We start from the raw sequence: 15782 nt of genomic DNA on the forward strand, positions 1-15782 counted from the left end.
CTCCCGGCATCGTTGAAGACTTCAGCCCGGTTGGATGAAGACTTCTCCCGACTTCATTGAGGACTTCGGCCCGGTTGGATGCAGACTTCTCTCTGTAAGGTGATCTTCAAGGGGTTAGTGTTAGGTTTTTTAAGGGGGTATTGGGTGGGTTTTAGAGTAGGGTTGGTTGTGTGGGTGGTGGGTTTTAATGTTGTGGGGGGATTTGTACTTTTTTTTTACAGGTAAAAGAGCTGATTACTTTGGGGCAATGCCCCGCAAAAGGCCCTTTTAAGGGCTATTTGTAATTTAGTGTAGGGTAGGGCTTTTTTATTTTGGGGGGCTTTTTATTTTGTTAGGGGGATTAGATTAGATGTAATTAGTTTAAAAATCTTGTAATTTGTTTATTATTTTCTGTAATTTAGTGTTTGTTTCTTTTTGTACTTTAGATAATTTAATTTAATTGTATTTAATTGTATTTAATTTAGGGAAATAATTTAATTGTAGTGTAGTGTTAGATGTAATTGTAACTTAGGTTAGGTTTTATTTTACAGGTACTTTTGTATTTATTTTAACTAGGTAGTTATTAAATAGTTAATAACTATTTAATAACTATTGTACCTAGTTAAAATAAATACAAACTTGCCTGTAAAATAAAAATAAACCCTAAGCTAGTTACAATGTAACTATCCTATATAATAAAAGGCCAAGTGTGTTTGTCTGAAGCTGTCATGCGCAGTAGACAGCACAGCACGAGGACAAACACACCTGGCCTTTGAGAGTCCCTAAGTCTCTGCTCTGCAGTGCGAGCAGAAGTGGGCGTGACCGAGCGTGACCGGGGACGTGGCCGAGCGTGAAGGGGGCGTGGCCGAGCGCGAGGGCCATGAGGGGGCATGAAGGGGGGGGCAGGCGGGCCGTGAAAGGCTGTGCAGTCTGAGAGCTCAAAACAGCTCAAAAGAGGGGAGAGAGGGGGTAGGGAAAAGATAAGAAAGGTGAGAGAGAGATCAAGAGGGGAGAGAGAGATCAAGAGGGGAGATAAAGAGAGCACAAGAGAGGGAGAAAAAGAGAGGGGGAGAGACAGCAAAAGAGAGGGGGAGGGAAAGCAAAAGAAAGGGGACAGAGAGATCAAAAGAGAGGGGGGGAAGAGAAAGAGAGGGGGATGGGAAAGAGAGAGAGGGGGAGGGGGGAGAGAGAGGGGAGGAGAGAGAGAGGGGAGGAGGAGGAGAGAGAGAGAGGGGGGAGAGAGAGAGGGGAGGGAGAGAGAGAGGGGGAGTGAGAGAGAGAGGGGAGGGGGAGTGAGAGAGAGAGGGGAGGGAGAGAGAGAGGGGAGGGAGAGAGAGAGGGGAGGGGGAGGGAGAGAGAGGGGGGAGGGGGAGTGAGAGAGGGGAGGGGGAGGGAGAGAGAGAGAGGGGAGGGGGGAGTGAGAGAGAGGAGGGAGAGAGAGAGAGAGAGGAGAGAGAGAGAGAGAGGGAAGGGAGAGAGAGAGAGGGGAGGGAGAGAGAAAGAGGGGAGGGGGAGGGAGAGAGGGGGGGGATAGGGAGAGAGTGGAGAGAGAGAGGAGAGAGAGGGGGGAGAGAGAGAGAGGGGAGAGAGAGAGAAAGGGGAGAGAGAGAGGGGAGAGAGAGAGAAAGGCGAGAGAGAGGGGGAGAGAGAGAGGGGGAGAGAGAGAGGGAAGAAAGAGAGAGAGGTGGGAGAGAGAGAGAGAGAGAGAGAGAGAGAGGGGGGGAGAGAGAGAGAGATGGGGGAGAGAGAGAGAGGGGGGAGAGAGAGAGAGAGAGAGGAGGGAGAGAGAGAGGGGAGAGAGAGAGAGAGATAGAGGGGAGAGAGAGATAGAGGGGAGAGAGAGAGAGATAGAGGGAAGAGAGTGAGAGAGGGGAGAGAGAGAGAGAGAGAGAGAGAGAAGAGAGAGAGAGAGAGAGAGGGGGAGAGAGACAGGGGAGAGAGAGAGCGCAAAAGAGAGGAGGGAGAGAGAGCGCAAAAGAGAGGGGTGAGAGAGAGCGCAAAAGAGAGGGGTGAGAGAGAGAGAGCACAAAAGAGAGGGGGAGAGAGAGCGCAAAAGAGAGGAGGAGAGAGCGCAAAAGAGGGGGGGGAGAGAGAGCGCAAAAGAGGGGGAAGAGAGAGAGAGCGCAAAAGAAGGGGGGAGAGAGAGAGCGCAAAAGAGGGGGGGAGAGAGAGAGCGCAAAAGAGGGGGGGGGGGAGAGAGAGAGCGCAAAAGAGAGGGGGGAGAGAGAGAGCTCAAAAGACAGGGGAGAGAGTGCAAAAGAGAGGGGGAGAGAAAGCGTAAAAGAAAGGGGGGACAGAGAGCAAAAGAGAGGGGCAGGGAGAGAGCGCAAGGGGTGGGACCGCTGTACCCTGCGAAAAATGGCCGTGTGAACGGGCTTTAGGGCTAGTTAGTTATATTGTAGCTAGCTTAGGGTTTATTTTACAGGTAAGTATTTAGTTTTAAATTGGAATAATTTAGTTAAATACAAACTTGCCTGTAAAATAAAAATAAACCCTAAGCTAGTTACAATGTAACTATCCTATATAATAAAAGGCCAAGTGTGTTTGTCTGAAGCTGTCATGCGCAGGCGACAGCACAGCACGAGGACAAACACACCTGGCCTTTGAGAGTCCCTAAGTCTCTGCTCTGCAGTGCGAGCAGAAGTGGGCGTGACCGAGCGTGACCGGGGACGTGGCCGAGCGTGAAGGGGGCGTGGCCGAGCGCGAGGGCCATGAGGGGGCATGAAGGGGGGGGCAGGCGGGCCGTGAAAGGCTGTGCAGTCTGAGAGCTCAAAACAGCTCAAAAGAGGGGAGGAGGAGGAGAGAGAGAGAGGGGGGAGAGAGGGGGGAGAGAGAGAGAGGGGAGAGAGAGAGAAAGGGGAGAGAGAGAGGGGAGAGAGAGAGAAAGGCGAGAGAGAGAGGGGGAGAGAGAGAGGGGGAGAGAGAGAGGGAAGAAAGAGAGAGAGGTGGGAGAGAGAGAGAGAGAGAGAGAGAGAGGGGGGGGAGAGAGAGAGAGATGGGGGAGAGAGAGAGAGGGGGGAGAGAGAGAGAGAGGAGGGAGAGAGAGAGGGGAGAGAGAGAGAGGGGAGAGAGAGATAGAGGGGAGAGAGAGAGAGATAGAGGGAAGAGAGTGAGAGAGGGGAGAGAGAGAGAGAGAGAGAGAGGGGGAGAGAGACAGGGGAGAGAGAGAGCGCAAAAGAGAGGAGGGAGAGAGAGCGCAAAAGAGAGGGGTGAGAGAGAGCGCAAAAGAGAGGGGTGAGAGAGAGAGAGCACAAAAGAGAGGGGGACAGAGAGCGCAAAAGAGAGGGGGAGAGAGCGCAAAAGAGGGGGGGGGAGAGAGAGCGCAAAAGAGGGGGAAGAGAGAGAGCGCAAAAGAAGGGGGGAGAGAGAGAGCGCAAAAGAGGGGAGGAGAGAGAGAGCGCAAAAGAGGGGGGGGGGAGAGAGAGAGCGCAAAAGAGAGGGGGGAGAGAGAGAGCTCAAAAGAGAGGGGAGAGAGTGCAAAAGAGAGGGGGAGAGAAAGCGTAAAAGAAAGGGGGGACAGAGAGCAAAAGAGAGGGGCAGGGAGAGAGCGCAAGGGGTGGGACCGCTGTACCCTGCAAAAAATGGCCGTGTGAACGGGCTTTAGGGCTAGTTAGTTATATTGTAGCTAGCTTAGGGTTTATTTTACAGGTAAGTATTTAGTTTTAAATTGGAATAATTTAGTTAACTATAGTAATTTTATTTATATTTATTTAAATTATATTTAAGTTAGGGGGTGTTAGGTTTAGGGTTAGACTTAGGTTTAGGGGTTAATAACTTTAATATAGTGGCAGCGACGTTGGGGATGGCAGATTAGGGGTTAATAAATGTAGGTAGGTGGGTCAATGTTAGGGCCGGCAGATTAGGGGTTAATAATATTTAACTAATGTTTGCAAAGCGGGAGTGCGGCGGTTTAGGGGTTAATATGTTTATTATAGTGGCGGTGACGTTGGGGCAGCAGAGCAGATTAAGGGTTAATAAATGTAGGTAGGTGGCGGCGACGTTGGGGGCGGCAGATTAGGTGTTAATAAATATAATGTAGGTGTCGGCGATGTTGGGGGCAGCAGATTAGGGGTTCCTAAGTATAATGTAGGTGGCGGCGGTGTCTGGAACGGCAGATTAGGGGTTAATAAGTGTAAGATTAGGGGTGTTTAGACTCGGGGTTCATGTTAGGGTGTTAGGTGTAGACATAAAATTTATTTCCCCATAGGAATCAATGGGGCTGCGTTAAAGGGACACTAAACCCACATTTTTGCTTTCATGATTCAGATAGAGAATACAATTTTAAACAACTTTCCATTTTACTTCTATTATCCAATTTGCTTAATTTTTTAGATATCCTTTGTTGAAGAAAGAGCAATGCACATGGGAGAGCCAATCACATGAGGCATCTATGTGCAGCAACCAATCAGCAGCTACTGGGTATATCTAGATATGCTTTTCAGCAAAGAATATCAAGAGAATGAAGCAAATTAGATAATAGAAGTATATTAGAAAGTTGTTTAAAACTGCATGCTCTTTCTAAATCATGAAAGAAAAAATTTGGGTTTAATGTCCCTTTAAGGAGCTTTATGCTGCTTTTTGGCAGGTGTTAGACTTTTTTTCTGCCGGCTCTCCCTGTTGATTCCTATGGGTAAATCGTGCACAAGCGCGTTACACCAGCTCACCGCTAATGTAAGCAGCGCTGGTATTGGAGTGCGGTAAGGAGCAAAATTTTGCTCAACGCTTACTTCTTGTCTGGGTTGTAAAAACCTGTAATACCAGCGCTGTCTGTAAGTGAGCGGTGAGCATAAACTGCTCGTTAGCACAGCATAGCCTCTAACGCAAAAATTGTATGTTTTCTCCCAGAAAAAGGGTTAAACACATAGTAAAGGTAAGCTCTAGAATAGCAATGCACTAATGGTCTGAAGCTAAGCATAGCCTCTGATTGGTGGATATACATAGATGCCATCCCTGATTGGCTCAGCAACCATGTCCAGTTTTGGACCAGAAGCATATTGCAAGTCTTCAGGTAATATCATTTATGTGTTTAACACCTTTACAGTGATTCTCTGCAAGCAATAATGTAAAATTAAAATACTCTCGCATTTGAGTATTTAATTCTATTTATTTTATGTCCATTTAAATGCACCATATATGTTATGTTTTTTACACTGATATTCACAACAGATTGATAGAAACCTAGAATATAAGACTAAGATGTGTTAAATAGCATTTTATGATGTTATCTGAGGGTTGCTGGCGTTTCCTAATGTCAAATTTGTTCAAGGCTTATAAAGAAATGATTGGTTTCTGTTCCCCATTTCTTAGAGAAAGCATGCTGTTTTGATTTAATAAACAGCAAATAAAAATTAAACTAGTTTTAAACACACAGAGCATTGCTGAACTCATTTCAATACAAATTAAATGGAAAAAAAACTGGGTGTACTGAATATTCAATTTTTCTTTAATCCAACACAATTAAAGCAACAGTGCACTATTTTTTTTAAATTAATTAAACACAATATACTTGCAAAAATATGATAATTTAGCTAAAATTAAGGGATTGGCCTTAAAACAATAAAATGACCTAGCTTCAATAAAACTCATTCATAAACTATAACTAATATCTTACGGATAAAGCGCAACATTAAAATGGTGGTGTCGTCAATACCGGTTTTGGTTTAAGTCAACATATGAGCTTATAATTAGAAGCAGTCAACATTCTATAAAAATGTATCTTAGAATTTACTAAAAAATTATTCTTCAACAATAATTTATATATAAATTAAGTATAATTCAACATAAAGACTGCTATCAGTAAAAATAAGGAACAATGTGGGTTATTAGTCCAATAACATTATTAATTAGTTAATTAATGAATTAATTAATTGATTATACTGTTTTGTGTACAGACATTTATTACTGAAAATTAATATTTTCTGGATTTTGCATGAATCACACACTTGTACACAGTTTTGTGAAATTATATGCATTGCTTTTATTAGTACTTTGATAAATGGCCCTGATTTGCAATAACTACTCACAAATTAATTATAAACCTACACTAGAATGAATGCTAGTTTAAGCACTTGATGGCAAAATCACATCAAACCTTAATTTTATGTGTATTGAAAAAAAATTACAAACATAATTTTATGAGAAGTATTGCATATTTCACCAGTGCTGAAAAAGTTAAAAATATGACCCAGTTATTCAAGCCTATGTATCTAATTTTCTCTCCATAAGTTTACAAGTTGAGCAAACAAACAAGAGCAAAGCAATGTAAATTAAGATTGTTATCATGAGTAACTTTGTAGAATGTAAACATATTATTTCTATCAGGCTGGTTTTGTCTTGATACCCTTGGAGACTGTAAAACATAAAGTTGTTGAGCAACATTCTTGTATAGATTTCCCAATGGAATGAGATGTGTTGTCTCACTTGTTTCTTTTTAATTGAACCTGGGTTACCAATATCATTCTTGCAGTCATTATGTTTACTGTGTTATGCACTCTGCAAAATCAAACATTGCAGATAATATATTACTATATTTTAACCATTATTATATAGTTATATAGTTTGCTTTCTACCATGTAGAAGTCTATAAAAAAGTTAAAGATTTGTGCATTTACTGGTCATTCTGTTTGCAATATCTGACCTCTGTTTTCTTTGCTTTTGTAGCAGAATACTGATCATACCATCAGCCACCAAGGAGTAATACCTTATTTAAATAGCTTTTTTGACTGCATTTCACACATTTTCATGTAACCTCTCCATGTAGTTTCTGAGCTCCTTGCATCCCCCAACATCTAAATCTTGACATACCCACTTAATTTCCTCTTCATTGTTCATTAAAATCTGATTAACAACAGGGGCTCCATCCTCAGACGGCATTGTGGTAAAAGTAGTAAACTTTACACGTTTCCTTTTTGAGGTTGGAGAGAATGAAGGTTCCCCTCTCTGTTCTTTACTATCATTGAAGGAAGTCTCTGCAGATCTGTACACTTGTCCATTTACAGTTTTTTGATGGTTTGCATTGAGGAGATATTTACTTTCCTCCAGATTCACTCCTCTATCCACAGCTGTAATGCATTCATCCTGTTGTGATGAAAAGTTAATGCTATTTTCCAAAAGATCTGTCCGATTGGTAAGGCCAACCCAATCATGTGAGTGTGTCATTGTCTCTTGCTCATCCACAGGGACCTGTTTGTGTCTATATTTTAATGCAAATGTCACACAATTAATCAGGAAGACTAATATTGCTAAACAGAATACACCTAGCAAAGCATACATTCCAATTTCCAAATCAGTTAAGCCTCTGGTGTTTTGCACAAGATCATTTTCTTCTGCAGCTTCGTTGTTACTTGGTAGGTCAACCTGTGCAGGAAAACTGGTGAAATCCATTGGGCTATTTGCAAGGTGACTGTCATCATCCAAAAGACTGTCCCTCTCTCTCTTATTTAATTGAGCTTTATCAGTCGTAGCTCGATTCATGATCTGAACATCTCTGTCCATAGAAGAAGTACCAAAATATGCACCATCTGGTCCAGCTCCTTCTTGGGATGTCTTCATCCTTCTATCTTTGAATCGGTTTTCCAAATGGTCTCTGTGTTTGACACTTCTGCTATTATTTCTATCATTCTGACCAACCGTAACTTTAATATTTCCGATGCCATAAGTAAGTACACTTTTTCTTTTAGATTTTTGACATAATTCGCTGATCATTAGCTCAACTTTAACCAGACCCCCTTCACCTTCCCCAATGATGGAAAACGTAGGCCATTTAGATTTAGAATCTTGTGAAACAGAGAAAACCTTTTCATCTAAAGACAAAACACTCAAAGAAAAGTCTTTAGGGTCAAAAATATCCAAGGGGCTTACTGTGCCATCACTAAACTGGATCCAGCAGCTAATCCCAACTTCCTGTGTGAAAAAAAAAGAAATGTAAAACTCAGCAAAGAACAACAGATAAAAAAGAAGAAAATGTTTTCATACAGAACATTTTATGCTGTAATAAATTGTAAACTACTAAGAGATGAAGGACACAAATAAAATAGGATCCATAAAAATACTGGTTTAACATTCCTGGTAATAAAATATGTTTTTTCTCAGTGGTGCTAAAAAGACAATGGGTCCCTTGGGCAATATGATTTGACTTTAACAGCAGAATAATAAAGTGACTGTCAGAACATATTATTATATACTGGTTTAAATTATTGTAGTTGTATATTCAAATGAAAAAAAAAAGAAAAAGAAATACATTTTTCTCCAATGCATTCATTTAGAATTCTCTCTGATTATTCAAACAGAATGATAACCTTCAGAATTCATATGCACGAATACAGTTTTGCCGGAGCTGCTATGCTTATATGTTAAATAACCTGTATTCTTAGTTTGCTTTAATAGAAAAGCTTGTTAGAAAGTATTTTAGAGAAGTGTAGTAAAAACATTTAATTGTCTGGTTTTTAATGAAGCAACAGATTTCCTCCTCATTTTAAGCATCATCTTTCTAGCTTGAATTGGTTCATTTGTGCAGAAGTTTGTATTTTTTAAGTTAGACTATAATTGCTGGAGGTAACCAAAATGCTCAAATGCATCATTGTGGATTAGATAAAATGAAAAGCAGTAATTGCATAAGGCACATATAATATATGGATTTGATGAAATAGTAGATTTGATAGATTTAAATAAATAAATAAATAAAACTAGGTGCTAATAATGTGTGATCAGCTTGTGATCACCTTTGTGGAATTCATAAAAGGCTACATTTCTGTGTAACCTCTGTAACTCTCCTAAATGCATTTGCTGCATTTCCATCTGACAACTTGGACAAAATGCTAGTTTTATTCAGCTTTACATTATAATATAATACTTTAATCTAAAAAATATTGCAAATTTTATTTTGTATTCCGACATCTAAACTTCTCTGCAGTATTTGGCATGAAAGATCATCTATTCCTCTATTACAAACTCTGCACTGTTTTGATATCAATAATACATATTTTCAATCATTCTTAACAAAAGCTCATATATGGGGCTCCATTTATTGTGGTGAGCGGGCAACATCTGCGGCCCACATTTAGCGTTGTACAACCCGCTGCATATCTGATGGGGTTGATCAACTTCCCCCACAGTTTAAGTGGCAGAAAGGTTAAGTAGCAGCGGTCTTATAAATTATGTACACCTATGTATAGCTCCTACATCAAGACTTTGTTTGAACATACTGGCTCACATAACCAATGTACCCCTCTTATTTATAAGTAAGCTTAAAAACAAATTGCTCTAATTACTTTTCAGTTGTGCTAGACAACTAATTTCAAAACATTGTAGAAAAGTGGAGTTACCCATTCTTCAAGAATAAAAAGCCCAATAGTTGCTTACATTATCTTTCTATTAGGTACGATTTGATTACACTGTGCTATTATTTTATAACTCATCAGCTTGATAAATAGGATACTTTGCCACAATTATATTTGTGTAGCAGGGGAGCTATTTTCTTCCTGTTATGTTTGTTATGGTACATAACGTTTATTAAAATGTATTTTAAGATAAATAAAACTATATATTTATAAGTTCCTCTGCTCACAGCTCATGTAACTCCAAACTTTCTACAAGATCAGACAAGCCACCCCTATGTCATGTATCTCAATTACCCCTTAACCACTCGGTTGTAATCTTTTGGAGCAGAACTGTCCTCATTTTTTATCAAATTGATTTGTCAAATCTAACTGCTTGATTGCATAGACTTTAACTTTACAGAAGTGTAATGTAAACATATTAATAATAAAGTATTAATATTAATGATGTATGTAGTTACTAAAATACTCATATTAAGTCTGACAAAGTGCTATAATAAATTGTTCCTGTAGTATCAGCAAATAGGCTAACATAGGAGACACCGTGTGTGCTGTTTTTTTTGCATTGCGTGTGTGCAGAATAAGAACAGATTAATTCTTTCTTTGGTTAATTGTAGTTTAAAGCATTCGTTTTAACATTTAGGGCTAGATTACAAGTGGAGCGCAAATTATAGAAAGGGGGTTTACTTCTAGAATGGATTAGTATTTAGAATAGGCATACCTTTTATTTATTTTTTGGTAATTTGTTTGTTTTTTTCAGAAATGGGTAGGGTTTTTTGTAATATTTTTTTTTCCATCTAATGTTAGTTTTTGTTTTGTTTTCTTCAGGTAAAGGTTAGTTTTTTTCAGGTAAAGTTTTTTTATGGTAACTTAGGGGGTGTTAGGTTAGTGGGGTTAGCTGGTTAGATGGTATAAGGTTATGGGGTTTAGCTGGTTAGGTGTTTAGATGTTAGTGGGTATTTTGTGATTTGGGGTGTGTTGATTTAGGGGATAATAGTGTAGAGGGGTAGTTTGCAATCTGAAGGTGTGGTACTTTGCAGAGGGCTATGTGGTGGGTTTAGGGGTTAATAGTATAGAAGGTACTTTACGGTGAACAATGTGGCGGTTTAGGGGTTAATACTGTAGTGGCTGCTTTGAGGTAGACTTTGCACCGGTTCAGGGGTTAATAGTGTAGTGAGTAGGGGTTAATAGTGTAGAGGGGTAGTTTGTGGTGGGCTTTGTGATGGTTTAGGGGTTATTAGAGTAGGGGGCTTATGGCGATTAGAGTTAGAGCGCGAATATTGGTGTTAGGTTTTTTCCACTTTTCTCTCTATATTGTAGTCTATGGGGGAGTATATTAACGCGGTCGTGTTATTCTGACATCTGCTCTTTGTGTGTGTTGGGTTAACGCACGAGCGGAAAAAAAAAACTTTTAACTTGTAATAAGCACACTGCCTAACATGTGCAAAGAGCAGAAGCCAAGCGGAGTTAGCGGCCCACTCGTAATCTAGCTCATAGTGTGTGGATCAGTATATAGCAGGACATTTAACAGCAAACAGTCGGAATTTCGTTTTCAACTTTGGATTGTTATTTATGTACATTAAAACTCTTCTTTGCTCTTTTTCTTTTGTTACTCATTATCGTGTAAGATATCAGTATGTTTTTTTTTTCCATAGTGATAAAATTCTCTCCAAAATTTACCACTACCTGCTTGGCTCTTGGTGATGCCATCACTTTAAGTCCACTGGTCTAGAATTTGCATTGGACAGCTCTAAACAAAACGTCACATGCGATTGGGAACGAGCCTGCATAATCACAATCATGTAATGGGCCAATTGGCTTGAGTTAAATGCCATGCCCTGAATTGGAGGAGGCTGGCTTAAACTCAGCACTTGTCAATGGTATAAAGATTTTAAGGTAAGTATTTATCCTTAAATATATTATTTTATTAAAGTATAATCATATGGATCCTGTTCTTTAATATAGTACTATTAAAACATTACATTAAAACAGCACATAATAAAATAAACATTTACTAATCCATTAATAAAGGATTCACTTGGGACAGCATGGTTGTTACTGTAGTCAAATAAGCCATACCTGCTTTTGTGAGTTAAAGTGCTCCTGTGCTGTTGTTGTTGCAAAGATAGCTCGGTTGCTTCCTGGACTTAGCTGAAGAGACAATGATATCCCAGACACTACCTGAATACCCAAATCTGTAATTGTCACCTTCTCGTCAACCACCATCACAGTCTTCTCAGCTAGGATAGCATCTGAAAGTGGGGATAATATCTGTGTGACACAAAGAAAAGGGAACATTTAGTGTGTATATATTTTTTTCCTTTCTTTATATAAATATAAAATATAAGGTTATTATTGAAATAAATGTATAAAAAAAAGTCTTAAAAGGGATATGATATATGTGAAGGTGTTTGAATGGGAGTGTTTATATACATGTTTAAATTCTTCACAGTCAAACACCTTGGCATATAAAATATCAATTTAAAAAATATGGAATGCTTAAAATATATATATATATTTTTTTAAATATCTATCTATTCATATAGGTATGTAACTATACATATTGCATATGTATGTGTATATATATATATATATATATATATATATATATATACACACACACACACACATATATATATATATATATATATATATATAAAAAATAACATTTTCTTCTAAGTGAAGAACAAAGGCATTTCAAGTACAGTATTTCTCAATGGCTTTATTGTAGTTGTCATAGCGCACCTTGTGGTTAGTGCGCGAGCAAAAGCCAGAAGAGGCTTTAGTAGTGTGCCACATAGAAGTCTATAGTAAAGGGAGCTTCAGTGCCTGTGCTGTCTGACCTAAAGATGTTAGAGCGCCTCAGGCTTTCCAGGCTTTCGCTCACACTCAACACTTTACTTTCAACTTATAATACCAGTGCAAGAATAGGAGTGCTATTGATTTAACATGAGCACAGTAAGTGATCAATAGCGCTAATATTTTTGTGCTCCACTTGTAATCTAGCCAAAAATGTGTGAGGCCAGATGCATTAAATCTCTTTAGTTCTGGGAGATCTCTTAAAGAATTCATAAAAAATAAAAAGTTCTACTGAAATCTCTGTAGTTTGCAAGGAATTGTTTTATTTATTTTACAGTTACTATTTGGAATGTTATGTACATTTTTATTTATATATCCTAGTAAATTGCTATATGAAAAATGCAATCAGTCAAGAAGCCACAAAAGTACAAGGGTGACTGATTTTTACAAAAGTGAGCTCACAACGCATAGTTGTGTTTAGTCTTTTTCATTATTGAACACTGGAGAGATGAAGCATGGACACAAAGTTTTCCATAGGGGCAAAAAACTGAGAATACCTTTAACAATAATGGTTATATAGGCAAATGGCAGATATAAAAATTCTCCCCTCCAGATGGCCATGAAGACAAGTTGCCACATTAGTAGGGTGACCATATTGCCGGTTTAAAAAGGGATTATTGAAAAATACATATGTCAGGGTTCTTATACAAAACATTTCTTTAAACAGCCCTGAAAACAGCCCTGATGTATGTATTTTTCATGTGTGTCCCTTTTTAATGCGGCAATATCGTCACCCTACATATAAGGTATGTGAAGGATCTCATGTTTTACTGGATCAGACTATAGTTTCCCTATAATTACTTTTCCAATATACTCAATACATGTACTATATATAATAATATTTACTTACTGTGCAGAATATCAAAAAATAAATGTAATTGTTTGCTGTTCATAAAAACCATACCATAGTACGTTTCACAGTGTTTTCTTTCATGTAATTAGCAAGAGTCCATGAGCTAGTGACGTATGGGATATACATTCCTACCAGGAGGGGCAAAGTTTCCCAAACCTCAAAATGCCTATAAATACACCCCTCACCACACCCACAAATCAGTTTTACAAACTTTGCCTCCCATGGAGGTGGTGAAGTAAGTTTGTGCTAGATTCTTCGTTGATATGCGCTTCGCAGCAGGCTGGAGCCCGGTTTTCCTTTCAGTGTGCAGTGAATGTCAGAGGGATGTGAAGAGAGTATTGCCTATTTGAATTCAATGATCTCCTTCTACGGGGTCTATTTCATAGGTTCTCTGTTATCGGTCGTAGAGATTTATCTCTTACCTCCCTTTTCAGATCGACGATATACTCTTATATATACCATTACCTCTACTGATTCTCGTTTAAGTACTGGTTTGGCTATCTACTACATGTAGATGAGTGTCCTGGGGTAAGTAAGTCTTATTTTTGTGACACTCTAAGCTATGGTTGGGCACTTTAATATAAAGTTCTAAATATATGTGTTTAAACATTTATTTGCCTTGATTCAGGATGTTCAACATACCTTATTTCAGACAGTCAGTTTCATTATTGGGATAATGCATTTGAATAATCAATTTTTCTTACCTTTAAATTTGACTTTTTTCCTGTGGGCTGTTAGGCTCGCGGGGGCTGAAAATGCTTCTTTTTATTGCGTCATTTTTGGCGCTGACTTTTTTGGCGCAAAAATTTTCTTTGTCATTTCCAGCCAATCCAATCAGCCAATCAGATTGAGCTCGCATTCTATTGGCTGTTCTGATCAGCCAATCAGAATATTCCTACCTTAATTCCGATTGGCTGATAGAATCCTATCAGCCAATCGGAATTCGAGGGACGCCATCTTGGATGACGTCATTTAAAGGAACCGCCATTCGTCGTTCAGTCGTCGGCCAGGATGGATGTTCCGCGTCGGAGGTCTTCAGGATGCTGCCGCTCCGCTCCAGATGGATGTCGATAGAAGATGCCGCCTGGATGAAGACTTCAATCGGATGGAAGACCTCTTCTGCCCCGCTTGGATGAAGACTTATACCGGATCATGGACATCTTCAGCCCCCCGCTTGGGCTTGGATCAGGACATCGGAGGAGCTCTTCAGGACGGATCGGTGAACCTGGTATGGTGAAGATAAGGTAGGAAGATCTTCAGGGGCTTAGTGTTAGGTTTATTTAAGGGGGGTTTGGGTTAGATTAGGGGTATGTGGGTGGTGGGTTGTAATGTTGGGGGGGGTATTGTATGTTTTTTTTACAGGCAAAAGAGCTGAACTTCTTGGGGCATGCCCCGCAAAGGGCCCTGTTCAGGGCTGGCAAGGTAAAAGAGCTTTTAACTTTAGTAATTTAGAATAGGGTAGGGCATTTTTTATTTTGGGGGGCTTTGTTGTTTTATTAGGGGGCTTAGAGTAGGTGTAATTAGTTTAAAATTGTTGTAATATTTTTCTTATGTTTGTAAATATTTTTTTATTTTTTGTAACTTAGTTCTTTTTTATTTTTTGTACTTTAGTTAGTTTATTTCATTGTAGTTATTTGTAGATATTGTATTTAATTAATGTATTGATAGTGTAGTGTTAGGTTTAATTGTAGGTAATTGTATGTATTTTATTTAATTAATTTAATGATAGTATAGTGTTAGGTTTAATTGTAACTTAGGTTAGGATTTATTTTACAGGTAATTTTGTAATTATTTTAACTAGGTAACTATTAAATAGTTCTTAACTATTTAATAGCTATTGTACCTGGTTAAAATAATTACAAAGTTGCCTGTAAAATAAATATTAATCCTAAAATAGCTACAATGTAATTATAATTTATATTGTAGCTATATTAGGATTTATTTTACAGGTAAGTATTTAGCTTTAAATAGGAATAATTTATTTAATAAGAGTTAATTAATTTCGTTAGATTAAAATTATATTTAACTTAGGGGGGTGTTAGTGTTAGGGTTAGACTTAGCTTTAGGGGTTAATACATTTATTAGAATAGCGGTGAGCTCCGGTCGGCAGATTAGGGGTTAATAATTGAAGTTAGGTGTCGGCGATGTTAGGGAGGGCAGATTAGGGGTTAATACTATTTATTATAGGGTTAGTGATGCGGATTAGGGGTTAATAACTTTATTATAGTAGCGGTGCGGTCCGCTCAGCAGATTAGGGGTTAATAAGTGTAGGCAGGTGGAGGCGACGTTGAGGGGGGCAGATTAGGGGTTAATAAATATAATATAGGGGTCGGCGGTGTTAGGGGCAGCAGATTAGGGGTACATAAGGATAACGTAGGTGGCAGCGCTTTGTGGTCGGCAGATTAGGGGTTAATAAGTGTAGGTAGCTGGCGGCGACGTTGTGGGGGACAGATTAGGGGTTAATAAATATAATATAGGGGTCGGCGGTGTTAGGGGCAGCAGATTAGGGGTACATAAGGATAACGTAGTTGGCGGTCGGCAGATTAGGGGTTAAAAAAATTTAATCGAGTTGCGGCGATGTGGGGGGACCTCAGTTTAGGGGTACATAGGTAGTTTATGGGTGTTAGTGTACTTTAGAGCACAGTAGTTAAGAGCTTTATAAACCGGCGTTAGCCCAGAAAGCTCTTAACTACTGACTTTTTTCCTGTGGCTGGAGTTTTGTCGTTAGATTTCTAACGCTCACTTCAGACACGACT

At 39.2% G+C, this 15782-nt stretch overlaps 1 protein-coding gene across 1 annotated transcript in view; it reads right to left on the reverse strand.

The window, feature by feature from the left end:
* Nucleotides 1–6708: 6708 nt before the first annotated feature.
* The window catches only part of LOC128646969 (transmembrane protein 132D-like), a gene marked incomplete at its 5' end in the record, with an annotated part of 1609960 nt that continues 1600886 nt past the window's right edge, over nt 6709–15782 (reverse strand). The window contains 2 exon segments of the mRNA XM_053699779.1: nt 6709–7881; nt 11394–11585. Coding sequence (XP_053555754.1) covers nt 6709–7881; nt 11394–11585 — 1365 coding nt within the window.

This window comes from Bombina bombina, chromosome 2, assembly GCF_027579735.1.
Source record: "Bombina bombina isolate aBomBom1 chromosome 2, aBomBom1.pri, whole genome shotgun sequence".
Classification (NCBI taxonomy): Eukaryota; Metazoa; Chordata; class Amphibia; order Anura; family Bombinatoridae; genus Bombina; species Bombina bombina.